At 43.6% G+C, this 21,673-nt stretch overlaps 1 protein-coding gene across 2 annotated transcripts; it reads right to left on the bottom strand.

The window, feature by feature from the left end:
- Positions 1-1,234: 1,234 nt before the first annotated feature.
- TSPAN15 (tetraspanin 15) lies at positions 1,235-21,513 on the bottom strand. Of its 2 annotated transcripts, none has more exons than XM_075025353.1 (8): positions 21,274-21,513; positions 14,240-14,425; positions 12,340-12,414; positions 10,555-10,650; positions 8,860-8,976; positions 5,319-5,366; positions 3,825-3,941; positions 1,235-3,341 (listed from the first exon to the last, which is right to left on the bottom strand). In XM_075025353.1, the coding sequence occupies exons 1-8, from the start codon at positions 21,298-21,300 to the stop codon at positions 3,189-3,191; spliced, it is 819 nt and encodes a 272-aa protein (XP_074881454.1). In that variant the 5' UTR covers positions 21,301-21,513; the 3' UTR covers positions 1,235-3,188. The 2 variants fall into 2 exon arrangements, with proteins under 2 accessions (XP_074881454.1, XP_074881455.1); XM_075025354.1 differs by lacking the exon at positions 21,274-21,513 and adding an exon at positions 19,852-20,215.
- Between the last annotated feature and the right edge of the window lie 160 nt (positions 21,514-21,673).

Raw genomic sequence — 21,673 nt, 5'->3', positions numbered from 1 at the left:
GATGCAGGCAGGAGAGCGGCAACGCAGGGGTCAGGCAGCCAAGGACCGGCGGGGGTGATTTTTGCAGGCAGGGAGCACAAAGAGCTGCCCAACATCCACGAAGGGCAGGGCATTCGGGGGCACGTGGAGGATGAACCATGGGAAGCTCACAGTTGTCGGAACACTTAAAAATTACACACACACACACAAAAATCCCATAACAGATCCGGGGTTTTGCAAAGTTGCCTCAGTCTTTTAAACAGCAGGCAAGGAGCGTTTTTAAGAGCAGGTTTACGGATGCATCTGCAAGGAGTGGTCCAGCTGTGGCTGCTCCTGCCAGGAAGGCAGGGATTGAATTAGATCAGCCTTCTTCACCCATTTTAAAATCAACTTTCACGTCAGCTGCCTGGAAAAGCCCACATGATCTTTGCTAGCATGGCCACAGTGGCTTTTACTTACAGCCAAACGCAAAAATCAGACCAGGACAACATTTTGAGTCTGGCCCTTCGCATATTTCCAGCCGATTTGCTTGTGGACACAGGGCTGTGCATATTTAAAAAGAAAATGCCGGCAGCTGGGTCAGTGGCGTTTAGTGATGGAGATGACCGGCCGGAGATGAGCCGCAGGTTCGCTAACGCTGCACCGCATCCCCCCCAGACCTCGCTCGTGTGGATGAACTGGGCAGGACCGAGCACAGCCCTGCAGGGTCAGCGGCTCAGGATAACAGCAGCTACTTGTAAGCACACTAAACACCTTGTGCACAATACAAACCCACTCAAAAATCAATCTACTAACAGGACATAGCATGGCCCACGGAGAAGAGCCAAGCCTCATGCTTAAGAGCAAATTCATGCCCCCATCGCAGTCATCTCCCACGGCTTGGGTGCCTGGGGGCTGCTGAGCAGAGACCTGCTGCATCCTTCTCCAGCCACCTCCTGAGCAGCATCATCCTCCCCTCCAGTCACCATGGGCCTATGAAGCAAAGAATTAAATTTCCTCAGATCTGAGGGAATGGGAAGGGTCAACAGTATTTGAATCAATCATTTATTAAACAAAGTCACATGTTTAGTCCGTGATTGTCAGGTAACACCCCCCCCACCCCCCGCAACACTGAGTATGACAGAGAGCACCGAGGAACGGCTGAAAATTCAGTACAGCCCACACATTGCCTTGCTAAAGGAGAATTGCTCCCCTGTATCCCCAAATACTCTCCCTGTTCCATTTAAACCACCCAAATTTTAACCACACTTCTGTCATCTCCTGCTTTCCCAGGTATCTTCAAACCACCACAATATTTACTATTAGTAAAGAAAGAAAAATTACCTTTGTCATTCCTTCCTTCACAATTCATTACAGCCTTCCTGCCATCTCAAATTCGAGCTTTGGTCCCCTCTTGCTGAAGGCCAGAGCACGGTTCTGCCTCTGGCGATACCCCAGCTCCTGATAATTTCAGCTCCCACCTTCCCAGCGCACACTCCGTAATAAAGCAATTTTGGCTTCAATCTTCCTATCCCTCACCAATAGCAGTTATCTCGGTCCTCCAAAGATGCCCCTTCCTTTTCCCCTTCTGCTCCGTACACATATCCACACTTAAAACACACCTTGCTTCTTAACTTACCAAAATACATTATTTAGGACAGAGACCAGGAAAATTTATGTGACGACGATAAGGAGCAATTAAATATGTAACCATTTGCAGGACCCAACGCTAGAGTGTGCTGTGTAGGACATAACCTCGCGCTGCAGACGATGGGCTTGATAACGCTGCGGGATCTCTCTCTCTAGACACCGTCAGAAACACTGAAGAACTGGACGAGTCTTTTTTTTTGGCTCCTGGAAACGGATGAAGCTTCCTCAGAAATCCTTGGTGAAGGTGGAGAGCTAAGCAGCAAACACCGAGTTTTGAAGAAAGCAGAAAACACGTCCAGGACAGGGAAATAAAAAAAAAAAAACAACCAACAACAAACAAACAAAAAAAAACAAGCAGAAGAAAAGCAGCAAGGAAAGAATAATATCAGCTATTTCTCTGTATGGCTTAGACGAGTGGCAGAAAAGAAGAGATTCGCAAAGACAGGAATCCCACTTTATTCTCATCCTGAATTTGTTTATCTCATGATAACTGGGTTTTGCATTTTGCCTGCAAGCCTGTCTGGGGCTGGAAAGACTGCAGAGGAATGCTCAGGACAAAGCAGCTACAACAAAAACCCCAGAGCTCTCTGTGACTTCCCAAGTATTGTCTCAGATTCACTAGGAGAAGCAAACAACGAACAGACCCTTGGTGACTGTCCAAAACCCCAGGCAAGTCAGCATCCAAGCCAGAATCACAACTCAAGGTATTTCTACCTTTTGATTCAGCATTTGAGGGACAGGCTTAACTTAGGAAAAAAAAAAAAAGGCATTTTAAACAAAATCTTTGTGCTTTTTTAAAAAAAAAAAATTCTTGTTTTTATTTTGACAAGAAGAATAAAGTTTAGAAACATCTCAACATACAGAACTCCAAAAAATAAAAAATCATAAATCACCTAAGTTAATTTACTAAAGAGGAAAAATACAGTACATACAAGACTCAAACATCCTGTAAGTTTGTACAAAAGCCAGACAGTAATAAATTGCATTCGAAATATATCAAGCATTACCTGACTGATTCGACGTTGGCATTTGCCCCATTATTAAAAGGCACAAAAGACTGAGCAATGAAAGCGTTCAGCATCACATCCGTTATTGTCAGTAAATTCATCAAGATTAGCATAAAAAAAATTATTAAACCCATGTTTAATAGTCACCACGTAGATCAGTAAGAAATCTTTTTTGGAAGGAGTAGGAAAATAAAGTTGGAAAGGACAAACATTTAAATATGACACCCCTAGACACAAAGGCTCTTCCTAGAAATCTACCTTCCACTCTTCCCAGAAGAGTTTTCACAGCTGCGTATCACTCGGCAATGATTCAAAAAAAAGATTTAACGATCCACAAGCCCACCTTCCAGCAGCGTCACGATACCGCAGCAGCATCGTCGGCAGCATGGAGCCCTTTTGGTGCGTCTTTGGTTGCAGACACACCGAGAGCGACGAGGCTACGGAGGTATCAGCGCGCCGCCGACCCACCGCCGGTCTGCCGGCTGGTTCGGTACACCCGTAGTCCATAATAGCCAGCGCAAACCAGAACGGGTGGATTTGCCTTTTTTTAAACCGTATTTGAGTTTTCTGAAGTCACCCTGGGTAACACATGCAGCAGCCGGCTCCAGCAAACTCGGGGGCAGATCTCTGCTGCGCTTCTTCAAACAGTCTTTCGCTCAGCTTGTGCTCGGTGATGATATCTTCCACCCGAGTTATGTAAAGCAAGGATAACAACACTCCCAGGAACTGTGAAAGGAAGGGGCATCTCTAGTCAGACATCAAATACTGCTTATCTAACGCCTCTCGCAGCAGTTTTTACAAATTATGTACGCATACGTTGGATAGATGGGCAGGTATACGGTAAGCATACAGGCAGAAACTCACATTGTTGTTATTCTTGGCATACAGGACTATAAACGGATCATTTTTGCGAAGAGCTAATACAACAGAAGAATTACCACCCCTGTGCCTTGGAGCATTAGAAAGTCTCAGTGGACGCAATCTCAGGGAGGAGAGGACTCAAAAAACCCAAGCAAAGCCAAATTAACCCATCAAATCCCGCCATATATCACAGTAATGCTACTAAATTACCAGAATGCCACCTCAGCTTATCAGTTATGTTAAATTTAAATAAAAAATGGTAATTAAATACAGTCAGATGGGATTTCCTATACCGTAGCAACAAACCAGATACTCCCTTTAATGGATAACCCACTGGCCTCTTCTTACCTGGGGTAGCAATATGCCAAGCAGCACACCGGCCATGATGCTGTAGTTGTCCAAAAACCAAATAAGCACTGCATTCGTGCATCCTCGGACATATATAACATGCTGAACACTCAAGCGCTGCAAAATAACAGAGCAAACGTTCAAACAGGCAGTTGCACTGGCAAATGATACAATAACACATGATAACTCAAAATTCAGGGACGCAAATTTGGTCTTCATTCCCATCTCTTTAAACCCACTGAATTTAACAGAGACCTCATCACTAATTATTCCGTCTGTTTTTACGTTGTTCCACACCTGAACGAATTATTTCATTTTTTTAAAACCTTTTTTTGCAACTACTTTTCTAAAAGAAATGCATCCAATTCTTATTTTAGACGACTTGGAAAGTAGAGAAGTCTCTCTTTTGCTTTTATCTCTGCTTCCAGGTTGAAAGTACAGCAGTGGAAAAATATGAATTGTGGACCAAGTGCTTTGCAATAGACTCTAAAAAGGGCAGGAACAAGAGGATTTCAGATTCAGTCCTGCAAGCTGTGTGCACCGTGACCCCAACCCATAATATAGAAAGCACTTGAGGCTGCAAAGAGTCCTAAGCAGATGAATAGGGTAAAGTTAAGCATATGCTTAAGTGCTTTGGGCGTTAGAGCCAGGCTGGAGCATTTAGGTGATTAAGCCATAAATCATTGAATCTAAATGAAGACAGGTCATATGTAAAGATAACCAGTAATCCCAAAAACCAACAACTGAAGCTGGCATTGTGCGCCAAGTGCCTCAAATGAGCTGGGGAGAGGGGCTTTTTCCAACCAACCCCCCGCACCAGCACTCCAAAGCTAGGAGTGGAGAACTCCCAGCAGATCCAATTACTGATTTCCCTTCTTAATCACTCCACAATTAGTGCCTTGAGCCGGCAGTCTCTATTCTGGAGTCACCAGGGCTATTCCCAAGGGGGAAGATTGAAGGAGGACGCAGCCCCATCCCACTCCTGGAGGGAGGAGAGGGCTGCCAACACAACCTGGGAAGTCCCACTCCTCTTCCAGGAATAACTATTACAGGCTTAAAAATAAAACACCCACCACCGGAATATAAAATACTTAGAAACAGCGAAGTTGACTTTACCAAAACCAATTTTTCTAGGTGAGAAACTTTGGCTTTTAAGTATTAAAAGCTTTCCCCAACTCAAGTCACTGATTAAAAGTAGGAAAGCAGCTTTCTTTGCATTAATTGTGCAACTAGCATAAGGGGGATGATCTTTGGGAAGATGCGCTTCATGCACGTCAACCAAGGAATCGTGGAAGATACAAAGAAGGGAAGATACCACAATCAGACAAGATGAGTTGTTTTACTGTATGAAAGTTTTTCCAGATAAAATAATGTTAATTGCTGATTTAACTGTCTGGTAGATTTAAGCATGCAGAAGACAATTTTATAACTGACCAAAAAAATGCAGAGAAGCACCACCCTTTGCCACGACAGGGTGGACACTCGTTACGTTACCTCTTTGTCAATGGTTTTGTATCCGCACATAGTGTTGATAATATCTGTCTGAAAAGAAAACAACAAATATAAATTGCAGCAGAAAACAAAAATCACAAAAAAATTATTTTTACTCTTCTTGTGTTCACCAAGCTCGTACAAAAGCAACAACAGGGTTACTTCTCAGACCAACACTGGTTTCTTCCAGCAGCCCCAGGGTCAGATTTACATAGAGCTCTACATGATTTTAGGGAGATCAGTATTACCAGTGTGAAACGACACAAGACATTTGAACCGTATCTATCCAGCAAAACCAGCGTGGCATCAGAAACCAAAGCTAGCTGTTACAGAGCTGTACGCCACAGCTGTTTCCACAAAACGAACAGCTGGTTTTAATTTTAAGGCCTTAATAACTTAACACATCTTATTAAGAAAACCAGGGGTTAACGTGGCTATCATGCCATCCCGATGACAAATTTAAGCTCAGAAATATCTCAACCCCAAGTAACGTCCAATACTAGGAATGCTTACACAAACATTTTACAAGAGCAAATTTATTATATTTTTATATACCATTTTATATATATGAATATAAAATTCATATATTCAAAAAAAGACTGAATGCTTGCATTCATCACAGACTACTAACGCATTTTCTGTAGCCCTTTAATATTTCGCATGGCTCTAACTGGCCTGCCAAAGCTAGCCTGAAAATACCTTCCTTCACTTACAAATCAGCTAACGTAAAGCCCACCGGCATCAAAGGAAGCAATGAACAAAGCCATGGCAGAAAATGAGAATACGCAAATGAGGAAAATAAGGTGGAACAAACTCTACTGTATTGATATACCCTCCCTGAAAATTAAAACAAGATGTAGAAATGAGATTTCTAAACGCTGGTGGTCTCTGAGCGATGGGCTGGGGTTCCCAGCTCACCTCCCCAAGAAGAAAGGGGGACGTTTGCAAAAGATGGAAGGAGGATGGATGTTACAAAATGGCAAAAACACCAGCCAGGGTCAAGTTTTTTAAGCCCCAAAAAAGCCAGGCTCTCACCTTGAACACGCAACTGGCTGACAAACAAGGTTCGGCATGTTCCTAAAAAAACCCGCTCTATTTCACAGGTCTGTTGGGAAAACGTGAGGGGTACCCAGCTGTCAACCACACATAATAAATACTCTTGGAAGGCAAAGTTTGCAATACTAGGCATCAGCGTGTTGCTGTGTCTGCTGTGAGCGATTTCACATCTACAAAACGCTTGAGCCTAACCGACAAACGCGGGGCCATCCCCAAAATACGGGACTGCGACCAACGCAGTCACATCATTTCATTTTAAACACAGCATTTCCTAACAGGACATCGTGGCACAAGAAAATGTACGCAATGGAGATAAATGCATTAGAAACAGACGTTTATAGGCATCTGGGGACTAATTTTTATCTGCTACACTAGCGTAAGTCTTTAATAAATACTTCAACTTAAAAATAGTCCCTCCAGAGCCCCCCCCAGTATGAGCCTGGCTCATGTTAGCACGAGGCTTTTTCAGAGGATCAGAATCCAACCTCTGACATTAGCAGGAGTTTTCCATGACTACAAAGCAAATGAGTAATCACAAGCCGTATCTGTAGTTTTCCAGGACAGAAACCAGCCTGTATTTGGAAGCATTTGTCAAACATACAAGATTTATGCATCTTCTGGTTGGTTTGTTGTTTTTGGTTGGTTTTTTTTTTTTTCCCAAGGCAGCTGGCCGTACAGCCACGGTGTTAGTGTCATCCTGCCGAGTACGCGTCCGCGCCGCTTGGACTTCACGAGGCAGATCCACGGCATCCCGCTGCGGCAAAGCCACGAGCCCTCACTTACCGCAGCGTCTTGCTGAACACCCTACCCTTAAATAAGAAGTTTGCTTGTTCTTTTGGGGCTTCTCCCTGCCTTTCGATTAATTTCCCTGAGCTTAACACTTTGCAGGCTACCTTTAGGCTGCAAGTAGTCTTGTCCCCCCCTCCCCAGTTGCCAATGAAGCATACGGAGGATATACTCCCTCTTTTCCTCGGCAAAGTTTTTATTTTAGTGCTTTCCTGCCTGCCAGGTTGCATTGGAAATCCTCAACACATTTTGATTATTTGTGCCACAGCTGGAAAGGCACCTGGCGTTATTAGTCACCGATTATTGCACTGCTTCGCCTTCACAGCACTGCTGTATTTCCACACTCATCGACTAACCTTTTAAAACAAGACTTCAACAGAGAAATGAGAGCTACAGGAAAACAAGCGGTACTTTGAATGTCTCCTAAAAAGCCAGATTGCTCTTGACTAACCAGCTCTATCTTCCTTTACCATCAACTGAGGGCAAAATCCTGAGTTGTTCTGCTCAGTGCAGCTGTGCATCAGCAGATATTTTCATATACACGACTTTCTTGTTCTCAAACACCTAAGATTTAAAGCATAACTATTTAGCTTTGGTTTCTGAGAATAAATCAAAGCTCAGTGCAGATTTAAACAGACTCTTTCTCATACACAAAAAATGTGTAAGCATACGTAATAAACACCTTCATATTATACACATTTCTCAGCAACACCTCCTAGCACGATTACTGAGACAATTATTGCATTTTTTTCCCCTTTTTTTAATTAAACAGCCATGCTCAAGGCAGAAATTGAAAGGGCAGCACGTATCAGGCACCAGTAGGCTATCCATCATGAGCTCTACCACATCTGCTCTTACACATACTCAATTTCTCTGTCTCACATTCAGACCAAAGACCAAAACCCAGTGAGGCTGGGATTGCCCGTACTGGTTTTAAGTTGAGGAACAGTTCTTTATCAAATTCAGCATGACATCCATCCCTCAAATGAAAAGCGATGAATTCAAACTGCTGAAATTTATATAAAACACATTTACGTGGAACTTAACGCCTGCTCCTAGTGCTGCCAGCACCAGTCAATACCAGTTCATCACAGACTGAGAAACTGGTCCAGACTCCAGCTGACCAGGTGTCCTTCCAGGGAGGAATTTACAGGGTGGCAAAGCAGGCAGTTTTCAAGGGTGGGTTAGGGCAGAGCAGCAGCTCCGGTCTAGACCTGCACCCACAAGGATGCGCTGACCCTGAGGTCCTTTGCCCACATTTCTGGATTTTTCTGGATGGCGGGGTCGTTCTCTTTGGGTTTTAATTCACACAGCAGCTGGTGCACATCACTCCAACCCCCACCCACAGAAGCAAATGGGAGCCCAGGCTTCCTGGGAATGCTGGAGCCGCAAACCCTGGGGAAAACACCAGCAAAACTTCATTTTAAGCAGCTGTGGTCCAGGCGAGCCATGAGGTTAGAGGAGCTCCCAGGATCTCTTCTGCACTTCCAGGACTGCGTTGTCTGACAGTAAGACAGACCAGAGCCAACACATCTAATTCATTATTTTCTCTTTTTCAAGCTGTCAAGACCAACGGATCCATAGCTCCCATTTTTGGGAGGGACCCACTTTCCTGCACTTCTTCCCCCAGACTTTCTCAAGGAAGGTACCTTTTTAAGCGAACGGCGGCGTCCTGACAGAGAGCGGCGATGCTGGGACTTACCTTATTTGTGACACAGCAAGTATAGGGCACCCCGCAGGCCAGCGGTCCCGGCGCCGCACAGTTGTGGTACACGTTTTGGGACCAATCTTTATAATCTTCCCCACCGCAGCACTTAAACTGGAAAAAAATGACACAAAAGGCAAAGGGGGGGAAAAAAATCATATCTTAACAGAAACTCCTCTACTAAGTAGAAAAGAAAGTAAGAATAAAACAGTTTTAAGAGCACTGAACTACCCAGCAATTCTGTCATTTTATCAGCAAGGCACATACAAATGTATACGATAGATACAACTGAAAAGAATGAAAGATACAGGCAGCATTCCTCCATCACCCGTCAAGCTATTACCCAGGGTGCCAGAAGAAAGTACTTGGTGCTAACTTCCACCTCCCATCTTTTCCGAGTTGAAAAATTTTCTTTTCAGGTCTGGACATCGTTAAGCAACGTTTTTACATTCATTCCATCTCGAGCTGTAATATACTACTTCAGGTTTTTTAAGGATTGTGACTACATTTCTAAAAGACAAAAGCGTTGCTACAAAGTATAAAAATAATCTCACCGAAACATTTTGGGCGTAATTTAGTAGAACTGAAGTCTGGCAAACAAATACTGTAAGTTTACACTGACTTAATACAAATATTCACTTTATATTTTAAACGAAGGGAAAAGGAGCAGTTTATTTAATCACTAGTGTTTATTCGCTGTACGTATACATAATTTTGGGCAGTGCATGGAAACTTTAAAGCATTATGAAGACTAATGACAAAATTTCCTCAGAATGGTTTGCTTTTGACAGACTTTCCATGCTAACTGTGTTTTTCAAAGCAGGCTGCCATCTCCATAACGATGTCATAAAATACACATTTCACTTCCTAAGTTAACTTTTTTTTTTTTAAATCATTACTTGGCATGGTCACTGACATCACACGGGCCCTGACATCACATTTCTGAACATTTTCTGCTTCTTCTACAGTCTCTGAACTGCATAGCAGAACTCTTCAATAATCCAATAAACATTTCAACACACCAGCCTTAGGAAAAAAAAAAAAAAAAGGCTGTGAGTCAACTACACGTGCCATTAAGTAATGCTCAGCTGGGCTCAACACAATTTTGGAATTTTAATTACAGGTATATACACTTCCATGGGCATTTCCTTTGAATAAACACCTTGTTAAAGAGCTTGCTATGTGCCCTCAAGTGAAAATATACCGGCCCAGGTTCACATGGCCTAACTGCCACCTAATCTCTCTTTATCCGGTGCCTCCCGTTAACGAGATGCTTTTGAATGTCTTGGACGAGCCAGCAGAAATGCTAAGCGCAAGAACTTGGGTGGAATTTAGGCTGAATTTGTCAGAATCTGGCCGTGGGGCCCCTATAAGCCTACACGTTTGCAGGATCTGGCCTTGAGCACCCAAATCACACCCACCAAGGGAAAAGCTGCATTTTGCCCTCTGCTCCTTGCAGTGATTTAGAGGGCTTCGAATGCCAGCTGGGATGCTGGAGGAGCCCTGACCGCAGCCACGCCGTAACAGATGATGCGTCAGATCTCACCCCCCACATCAGTAAGAATTTGATTATCACATCACTGGAAAAATGCAAAGCTGTCGCCAAGGACCTACCACATCTCGGCACTGAATTAGTCCCAGGAAAAAAAAAAAAAAAACAAACAAAAAAACCCCAAACAACAACCAACCAACCCGCTTTTGAACAGAATCCATGATGTTCTTGAAGTCTAAATCATCGTAGTAATTCTCAATTCCTCTTCTAATATTATTGTTCAAAAAGTTGATTGTCTAGAAGGCAAAAGCGAAACAAGATTCACAGGTTACACATGCCGAAACAAAATTAAAAGAGCAGGTTAAAGTGACAAGTGTAACTGATGAGCACAAAAGGAAAGGCTTTTTTTTTTAAAGAAAAAAGAAATACCAGTTAAAAATAAATGATAGCACAGTCCATTCTCTTTTAAAGCAGCAGCGTCACTGCTGGTTTTGTGCTGAGAAGTGCTAACAGTGTGACACCTCTCCACAACAGAGAGTTTTCAACATCCAGCACAATCACAGCATAGCAAAAACTAGGACTAATCATAACCAGAATGTAACAACTTTCCTTTCAGTCCAGCTGCTAAAATGATCAAAGTTAAAACCTTACAGGTCAGAAAGAAACCTGAGATACACCTACTCATTTTCTCAGTATTACAAACTGCAACACTTAAAACCAAAACAGAACAAAAACCATTATCACATCAGTGATCAGAAATAACAGGGAATTTTGCAGGACTATCCTAACTGGCCAAGAATAAACAGCAGCAAATCCCGACTACTCTCATGCTACCCGCATCACCTCATTTAGACTTGACAGATTTAAGAAGGAAATAGAGAAAGAAATGGGAAAAATCAATGAGGCATGCAAAACAATCCACATTTAAACAGAGGCTATTAGCCTAAGGTTTTATTAAATACTTCCTTCTCCTCCCCATACTAACCCCAACTTCTCCCCTAACGTCAGAAAACAAGCAAAGAAACCTGCCCCTGAGCGCAGCTGTCCTGCTCAGCTGGCCAACACACGTGTCGGGAAAACGCTTACTGCACAAAAACCCCCAAAATACATTTTCTTTGTCCAAAAGTCAACTGCGATTCTTCCTCGCCCTCTCAGCAAATACCATCTTTGGCATTTACTTCATTTTCTGCCAACCAAATTCTCTGCATCCCGTGATGCCCACACTCCCACACCACGCAGGCTGATCTGCTCCCTTCGGTTGAGTCTGGTGCTCCCACCACAATTCAGAATAAATCCTTGCACGGGGCCAAGGCGACGTCTACGGCAACGGCCAACGACAGCTTCTAGAAAGGAAGATAACTCAGCCTCTGCTCTCACAAGTCAAGTTCACAGCTCCGGTCCAGCATGGAGTAAGAAGAAAACACTAGCTAGGGACAACACAATACTACTTCAAAATAACAATGAGTTGTTATTTTTAAAAAAACCTTTTTTTTAAAGCTTTTTTTTTTTTTTTTTAAGTAACATGTAACATAGTACGCACGACTTCTTTTTGCGGAAATGAGATTGGTAGGATTGGGGTGGGGAGGTCGTGTTATTCAGCATCTCCTTTTAATGCTCATATTTTGCCAGATTTGACAAAAAAATCAAAGCACAGAAATCTAGTACTTGCCATGGTGAACACATTTGTGTTTTAAAACATTTCTAACACTCAAAAAAAAAATAGTCTGCTGCTTTCCATTTAGAAAAATTAAGGTTTTTATACAATTATAGCATGCTTGTAAATGATGGGGTCTCCTATAGACATTAGTTATGCTGCTCATGGAAACCTGAAAGGCCCTGAAAAGTCTGGACCTGCCTTCAGACCTCCATCAATTAGTGCTCAGGTGACAATCTTAACACCTTTTATTTGCTCAGTAGCGTAGCTGTAACATCATGGCTTGTGAGTAATGTTCTTGGTGATCAAAACGCAAATGCAAGCGGCTCACCTGGTTTCTGAAGATCAGGGCCACCACTCCACCAGTCAGCTCAATCAGCAAGCAGATACCAAGAATGTACATGAACTGCAGAAAAAACAATTGCAAGTGAGACCTTAAACAGAACAAACCCCAATTACTCTTTCAATTAGTGGCCTTAAGTCTGTAACATTCAATCACCAACACACTTGGCATACAAGAAGTCATTTTAAAGAAAGATATAAAATTATGCTTTTGTTCTTATAATGCTGTTCACGTCACCAGAACGCCTTTTTTCCTCACTTGAGTCATTCTGGTTTTGCCCAATTGGCGAACACATTATTTTTCTGCTTTGAATGGACTCAAAACCAATAGCTGCATTTATCACGCCAAGATACTTCTCTCCTTAACAGCATCCCAGAGAAGCATATTAATGGACTGCTACAAACCACACCAAACTTTGTGTTTTTACGCTTCCTCTAAAAACAGTACTTACCTGTTAGCTTCCATTTCTTGGGTAAAGAGGCTGCATGATGGGCACTGACAAGACTTACTACGCTCAGTGGTAAGAAAAATTATACCTGCTAGCTGTCTATTTATTCATCTGTGTATAATATATACACGTGCTCGCTCACACACGACCACAACATACGCATCTGTGACTACTTATCAAAGCATATGCAAAATAATATGAAGAAATCCATAGCGACACCGTGAGATAGCTGCAAAATGCCAGTACTTGAAATGTTTTTCCAACCCAAAGGGTTCTTTAAGCATAAAAGATGGCTGATAAGTGAATTTAGGTCTGCTTCTTAACAATGAACTTCATCAGGAGCGAAGTTTTATGATCCCTCATGTGAAAATAATTTCTAACGCTCCACCCCAAAAGCTGGTTTAATCTCTGTGCTCTCAAAACCCACTGCAGTGTCACAAATTCACCGGACAGATCTCTTTTCTCCTGCTAAATCCGGAATCAGCCCGAGAAGCAGACATTGGGGACTTTCTTCGTTTAAATACCCTACCGGGTTTGCTACCACAACAGGAACAGAAAACGTCCTCAGCATCGGACGGGGACACACCACCCCGCTCAGAGTGAAAGAAGCCACCACCGCCTAAGGACAGACTCTCAGTAAAATTCCAGCCTAATTTCAAAATCCACAGTTGCCTCTTGCTTTGGCCCATGTAACATGCCACGTATTTACCATTTCTTTACATCGAACTGATGTGAAGGCGAGAATTACATTTTTGCGCTTTACTTTTAATTAAGTCGTATGCGTGACTTTCGTCCGCAACCACAGCATTATAGAGGAACTTCCCCACAAACTCATTTGGAGAACCACCAGAGGCCACAGCTCATCTCTGCACTTAACGTCCCATCAAGCAGGTTCACGGCTTTTGGAAATCCCCCCGCACTGATGGGGAACGCTGCAACCAGACTTTGCTTTTTCCTTCGGCCAAAGGGCAGAACTATTTCGTCTTCTCCAATACAGTTCCCCTAAGCAGGGCACATGCCTATGGTATGGCCAGAGCAGACAAAAAGCAGGCACCGTGGTGCCAGGCTAGCGTCAAATGGTATGTCAACAGCGGAGTTTGCACAAGATCCACGCCAGCTGATAATAATTAACATTCCTGGTTGTTTTCCATAAAGCCCTTAACTATCGGAAAGCTGGTTTTCTCAGCGCCGGGCTCTGACCCTCGCCTGTTCTGTCACTGGCAAGACAAAATGCTGCTGGCTCCCTGATGGAGGGACATCCACGGACTGCAGTTCGGGGACTGTTGCCGGAAAGCAGTTCCAGATTTAATTAAAATTAAAAAAAACAACTTTAGGAAAATATTTTTCAATGTAGACATAGTTATGGGTTTGAATTTGGGTGACACTGAAAAGCAAAAGCAATGAGCCTTAAAAATTAAGAATAAAAAACCCAACACTTACTGCTTGAAGAAGGCATAAATTGTCTCTTAGAGAAGCCAGTACACCCACAAAAGATACCAGGAACATTATAATGCCCAAAAGTATTAAAATAATTGCTGGGGCTAGAAAGGCACTTTCCAGAGTTTTGTACTTTTGTCTTTCAACTTCTGCATAAATCCCAACTGCGAGGACAAGGGCTCCGATCACCTGAAACAGAAAAAGAGAAGAGCACAGACATTACTGTTTCTCCCAGTAAACACAGAGATGACATTTTGTGAGTACACATGAACCTCTGACTACTCACTTCAGAATTAATTATAAACAATGAAACACTCAAATCAGAAATTTGGATTAAAAAAAAAAACACAACTCAAAGACTAAAGCAGAAAAAAGCTGAGTTGGAAGAAAACCTAAGATTTGTTAATTTTAAAATATATTTAATAATGTTTTAACATTCTGGAAGTTAAACAAATTGAAACACATGTCACTGGCTGAAATGTAATTTATTACTCATCTGAGATGACATATATTACATATACTAACAAATGCCATGGCATTAAAGTTCCTCCTTTGCGTGTCTGTCTGTCCTTCCCTCTGTGTGTATATATATATATCTGTCTCTAACAGAACACAATTTCTAAACCAGTCTGCAATCAACAGCTTGTATGTCCCTTCATAGCAGCTCCTACCGTATTCAGGCTCAGTAAATACGGCCAGGTGTATCCTATACCTCCCTTCCTCTTGCCATCAGGGGAAATGCACTGGATTAAAAAAAAAAAAACAACAAACCCAACCCCAAAACACCAAAAATCACACCACACGCACCGCAAAAATGCAAGTTTGAAATTACGTTGCTTTCTTGAACTACCACCAGATAAAGCTGACAAGTGAAACACTGCATTTCATTTAACAAGGTACAGGTATTTCAATCAAAATAAACACAGTTAAGTCAAAATCATTTGGTATGAAACGTACGGTGTGCTGCAAGTCGCTTTGAATTATGCTGAATTAAAAAAAAAAAAAAAAAAAAAAAAAAGCCCACAATACTTAACCATGAAAATTGCAGTGGAAAAACTTTCCTGCTGACTCTGACAGCCAGGCACATCCTCGGGGAAGAGCCCAGATTCAAATGAATCATTTTGGCAATCTGATAAAAAACATGCCCCTTTTCTGACCTGACATTTCCGCAGGAACCCCGAGTCTGCTCCCTGCACACCAACAGTGAGGAGAACACACTTCTTAATTATACGAGGTTTTTGAATATCACATGGTATATCCCGGACAAAGGTCTAGATGAACACACGACATAGTTGCAAGATTGTGAGCCTGACGGCTAAAATATTTTTTTTAATTACGGGATATCTTAAAATAAATAACAACTTACTGGAAATTCTTTATTTTCTACAGGGATTAATAAAAAAACCCAAAGGACAACACGTGGGGAAAGCCACCAAGTTGTCATTTAAACAAGAAAAATTGCAGAAGGGTCCACCCATAAAAATAAATACACCGAAGCTATTTAAAAAGCAACTTAAAATTTTACATGACCAAATTCAGAGTAACTCTCCCTCTGACAAATTCAGAAATCGTGCCATAAGGTTATGGATGACAGAAGGGAAAACATGGTGGACAACTAACAGGTACCCAAATTTACCACTTACATGCTTCTACTGTAAAATTGTAATTAGGTTTTTTTTATTACTGAATTGTCAATTTGTAGTGTTAGCTTTATTCTTTAAAAAATTCAGTGGTTGTAATAATGGTATATATTACTATAAATAGTACTATAAATATAGTAATAAATTATAAATGTCTTTTCAAGCAGACGACAACATAAACAAATCAGTTCAAGATTTTTAAATACAGCTATAACAATTGAGGAAAAAGTCTCAGAGCCATACAAAACAATTACAGACTATAAAATTGGTGACTGTACATGTATATGGGATTCAAGAGTTCTAGTAGTAGGTAGTAGTATTTAAAAAACAAACAAACAAACAAAAACAACTGACATCTTTGTGTCCAGACTGCATTCACCCTGCTCGAAACGTAGCAGATAATACAACTTAAAGATGGACTCTCCTGCAAACACTAAAGCACCATTAACAAGTTAACGCTTGCCTGGTAGATTCCTTGTTTAGAAAATTAAAAAAAAAACAACATTGGAGGTAAAACACAGGTATTAAAACTTGATGGGGATTATCTGAATTTCAGAAGAGTGTGTTGTTTCAAGGCTAGAATGTTTTACTGACATGTCTTTTTCTTAGCCATAGCTTTCTCATCAAAACGTTCCGTTTAAGAATTTTGTTGTTGTTTTAAAGACTCAAAGGTGCCTGTGAGTAGAAATACAAGACGCGTTCCCACTGTAAGAGCTTAAGATACATAGACACATATAGCAATCTTCATACACATCCGTTATCTTCACCCCTTTCCATTTGCACTTCAGCTCGCACACCCCCCCAAGACCTCTTCCAGCATTTTAAGTGTACAAGAAACTTCGGTCCTGCCTTTTGTGTTCTGACACCAAAAAAAAACCCCAAAATTCTCCCTTTCAAATTCCCACCTGTTACAGCTTTTACTGTCCCAAGGACCAAGGTGGCCGATACCCCATCCCAGACAAACGACAGGATTAAAGCGATCTTGTGACCCCCGCGGGATAAACGGGGGGCTCCTCTCCGCTCCTCTGCTCAGCCGCTTGCTCTGGCAGGCGTCAGGACCCCAGGCATTAAAATGACGATACTCCCCAAGAAGAGGACTGCAAAATACCCCTGCAATAAAACTCCCTCGAGCCACCCTAAATTAACAGTTCTGCAAACCGTGGCACGCAGAGGGCACGTGCCGCAGGGAGGCAGGCAGGCTTCGCGCTGCCTTCAGCAGCACCGCGGCTGTGCCAGGGGAAAAGCATCCGCTAACAAATAAAAAAACTCAGATCAACCTATTATATAGTAGACGCACATGCAGATTTTGAAGCATAAGAAACTATCATGGGGGGGGGGGGGGAAGCCCACCTAAGTACAGGATTGAAATCCTCATTCTTTACAAGCAGAATTTATGCTTTTGTTATCTTCTATTTTTTTAAGCATTTAATAAAAGTCTTTTAAACTTTTAATAGGGTCAAATCACCAGCGGCCAAGCAGATGCGCTAACTTCACAATCATCCCACCCGTGCCTCTTGTCCGGGACTGGGCTCTCCCTTCCTGTGACCAGGGCTGGAAACTCGACTTTTACGTAGGTAGCCCACAAACACACTTTACTGTTTACATCCTGCATCCTTCACAACAGCCCCGAATTTGGCAATTCACACGGCGTCCCCAGGAAAAATTAACTGGCCTTGACTCACATTACCTGAGTAGCCACCAGCAAATACCAGGGACTTTCTCGGGGGCTTTTGCATGCACAGAAGTTGCTTTCCCAAGAGAAAGGAAAAACATTTATTTAGAAGTAGTGGTTTTAACCCCGTGTTTACAATACTTATTCTTCAATAAAGTGCGTTCTCAACAACAGCACCTTCTGTTTAAAATGCTGGATGTTGTTTCTTCCAGGCAAGAAAAAATACATCACATTCTCCTTCACCAGCAAAACGGTGGCTTGAAAAAGTTACAAGGATGACTATTTTTTTAAAAAAGCCCTGGGTGAAATGAGAAGACACAGCAGTGACAGGGCCTGTAGCAAATGTCCCCTCTGGCTCTCGCAGCGATGCTTTCATTTCCTTTCTGCTTTTAGATAAGGCTGATATTTAGTTCCTGGTGAGTTTAAGCAATCCTGGGGACTCAAATCCGGGTGTACATCACTCATAAACGTACCGGAGGAACAGCAACAGTGGGGAGGAAAGCGAACAGCCTCGGCATCCCATACATCAAAGCCTCAAAAAGCAGCAAAAGAACACAAATCACCCAAAATTTAAGCAAGCCGATGCTCCACAGCCAAACTTTACTCCCGTTTTCACCAATTAAAAAAAAAAAAAAAAAGATTCAGTAAGACTAGCACAGCTGAAAAAAAACCAGCCCGCTGATATTTACAGCTAATGAGATCTGCTTCACTAAGCTGGAATAAAAGAAAATTTCGAGAGAGAAGCCCACGTGCCATGCCTCACACAATACGGCGTGTGTTCGGCCCGAATGCCGGGAGCACGCTGCCGGGCTTCCCGAGACCAAACGCCACCAGCCCCCATCCCTCCCCATCCCACGGCCCCCATCACGCCTGCTGCCTTCTCTCCCTCCCAGAGCAAACCATCTTCCCAGCTCGCTCTCAGATATAAACAAGGACAGAGCATTGAAAATCCAGAGCAAGGAACTACAAAGAGTAAATAAACTCCTCAGGCAACTTGAAAGAGGCTTTGTCCTTCAGGGACACTCAGAGAAACATTTCAGAAGGGTCCTTTTGCTGCTACCGGATTAATTTTTACATCCCACCAGCAAGGGCTCTTGCTGCCAACAGAAAACAGGGAGTAGACAACATGCATGGTCCTTCATGAAGGACGCTCTGCAAAAAAAAGGGCTTGGAAAATAACGCAACAGATTTCCCTTTTCTGAAAGTTGCACCTGCGGAATAGCTGCTGTGGAGTAACGGGAAACTTCAGGAGTCGAAACGCAAGGGTTTTCCTTGGTTGGTTTGTCTGCTAAGAGAGACAAAAGATATCCAGGATCCCCAAAAGCCTGACTTAACACCCAAATGCTCTGCATTTCCATTTTTGTTCATCCTTAAACTGTAGCTTTAATCAGATACCTACTATCAATCAAACCTGGTGGATCTAAACCTCTTCTCCCACGCAACACACCAAAAGCTTTACGCTCCCACCTTGTAATAACGCATCTACTGAGACAGAAACACAGAGCAGCAAAACAAGAGCTTAAGCACCATATTAAACTGAAAGAGCCAGAAAGAAACCCCTCCTCAGCACAGCCAGGCAGCATCATCCCGGTATCCCGGACCCTGAAAAAGCACCTTTTAAAAATCACGGTCCTTACAAGGAGCCCTGATAGCTCCTTCCAGCCCGGGGGGTGCCTGCTCGGGGTGAAATCTGCCACGTTTGGGAAGTCGGTGGTAATAGTCTGGGCTATATGGATATACTATATAAGCAGGTGGGACTGTATCACTTTCAGGAGGCAGCACATGGGTTTTACCTGACACCTGGCTGAGGCCAGCAAGCGTGACACACCTTTAAGTTTTAAAGCCTCACAGCATCATCCAGCCAAGGCTCAGCACCACCCTGACGACTGACTTTATAGGGCAAAGGCTTTATCTACCCAGCTCCCCTAGGGCGGAAAAAAAAAAAAAAAAAAAAAAGCCTCCTTTTAATACGTGCATAAACGACTTTCCACCTGCCAAACTTTCGAACCCCTTACAAGTCCCCCATCCGCCAAAACCAGTTTGTCAGTCCTTAGGGAAAGCCGGGGAGCTACACCCACGGCCACGGGTGTGCCAGCCGCCGGGTGCTCAGCAGCAGAACCATTTCTTATTGCAAAACCCCGATACTTCGTGCAAGGACAGACACACACACACACGCATCCCCCCCCAAATCCCCGAGAGGACCCCCCCACGCCCGCCCCCGCGACCCCCGACGCGCGGCCGCACCCTCGCCCACGCATGTACAACCCCCCCCCCCCCACGCGTGGGCGCCCACGGCTCCTCACCCAGAAGGTGGTGGAGTAGGTGATGAGGGTGAGCTTGAGGCAGAGGTAGGAGAACCGCCCGCAGTACCGCACTTGCTCCGCGTCCCCCGCCGCCATCCTCCCGCCCCGCAGCACCTGCTGCCGCCGCCCGGCTCCCTTCCCCTTCCCTCTCCTTCCCTTCCTTTCTTTTCCCTTCCCTTCCCTCTCCTTCCCTCCCCTTCCCGGCGGGCCGTGCCCGGGGGAGGGAGCGGCCGCCCCGCCGGGCGGGCCCCGGGGTGCCCCGGGGGTTGCACGGCGGAGAAATGCAAATAAAACCCGGGGCGGGGACGGCGAAAGCGAAGGCAAAAAGCTCCGAAACGGTCCGGCTTTTTCCTTTCCTTTTTCTGTTTTTTTTTTTTCCCCCGTTCAGGACAAACCCCGCAGCTGGAAACGTCAGGAAAAAAAATAATAATAATAATAATAAATCTGCTCAAACAGGCATCTAAGAGCGCTGCCGGAGCGCAGAGCAACGCACACAAACCTCTGCGATCGCCACGGAAGGTGGCGTGGATGTAAACCACCCAAACGCCAAGCTGCCGCTTCGCTGCTGGCGTTTTTGGTTAAGCGTACATCAACGTCGCAAGGCAGAATCCCTGCGCTCTACAGCAGCCCAATTAAGCAATACCGGAGGCTTTACCTTTCGTTATAGCACCCAGGCGATCGCGCGTGCGAAGAGGGTGCTGTCGTGCAAACACCACCGCCCTAGTGCAACAGTGAACGGGCGTATCGCCCTGGCCGGAATTTTTATCCACATCCCGCTGCCGTGACAGTGGATCAGCGTTGGTCTTACACAGCCATCATGAACTGCAAACGCCATTCATGCCTACAAGATTAAATAAGCCCTTTCAAGCTGCCAGCGCTGCACTCCTGTGTCACAAAGGACTATTTTCCTCTGGGGAAAAAAAGTCTTATTCAAAGCGGCAGACAACTGTCACAGAGTTAGTTGTTGCGTCCTGGCCCAGAGCAGAGACAGACGGCATTGAAAATCAGCGGCTGGTATTGGAGAAGATGAAGTGTGGCAGAATTTATTCTTAAATTATCTAGCAAAGAGACTGTAGAGAACCTCTGAGCTGTGTATGTAGAACCGCGTAAGTGGTCGGTCACACATCATTTTGTTAGGTACATACAATATACTGGTAGTTGCTACCAAAATCTCTTTTATAAAGCCTAAAAAATATTCCTGGATAACTCTGTTATAAAAAGTGCCATTGCTTTGGCATGCAGTGCTAAACTCTGCTTCTGGGAAACAAATAGTCCAGCCCAGGTCCCTGCCAGCAACAGAACAGCTCATCACCTCTTACGTTTCTGACAATAATACGTAATATGATGTCCTAGAGCATTCATCCTCTAAAATATCAACAACTTCAGCTTTGAGACAAATCTGCAAATATCCCTGACACTTACCAATGCCGTGCAGGCTGGAAATCCCATCGCGTATCGTGTAAGTGCTGGGAATTAGAGTCTACCACACGTTCTTCATGTCTCACGGGCATTGTTCACATCCAAACACGTTCCTGTCACTTACGCTTTTTCCTTGTTTGTGTATTTAACTGAATTAATAGTTTTGGTTCGACTGCCCTAATGCCTTACCTTGTCCTTCACGCTCTGATTTCTGCAAATAAAATTTCAGGGCACGACTGGCTGAATGGGGAAGCCGATTACCAGGAGTGTCCAATTTCCTGTTGTTCTCACTCTGAACTGAGCCAATACGTCAAAACAGGTTCCTGTTATGAAACTGTATGAAAATAATTGAATAATCCTTTTCTTTGTCTGAATCCCAGACTTTGTCTAGACAATGAAATGG

Source organism: Buteo buteo, chromosome 4 (assembly GCF_964188355.1).
Source record: "Buteo buteo chromosome 4, bButBut1.hap1.1, whole genome shotgun sequence".
Taxonomy (NCBI): domain Eukaryota; kingdom Metazoa; phylum Chordata; class Aves; order Accipitriformes; family Accipitridae; genus Buteo; species Buteo buteo.
This window is presented reverse-complemented; position numbering and strand designations above follow the sequence as displayed.

Bases quoted from the DNA above. Each gene is read 5' to 3' on its own strand.
- TSPAN15 (XM_075025354.1), bottom strand. From the start codon at position 19,947: ATGGCGGCGGGGGACGCGGAGCAAGTGCGGTACTGCGGGCGGTTCTCC. The intron at 12,415-14,239 runs GTAAGTGTTGGG...TTTTTTCTGCAG, and splicing joins ATTTATGCCTTCTTCAAGCA to TTCATGTACATTCTTGGTAT. The intron at 5,367-8,859 runs GTAAGTCCCAGC...TTTTCTTTTCAG, and splicing joins CTTGCTGTGTCACAAATAAG to ACAGATATTATCAACACTAT.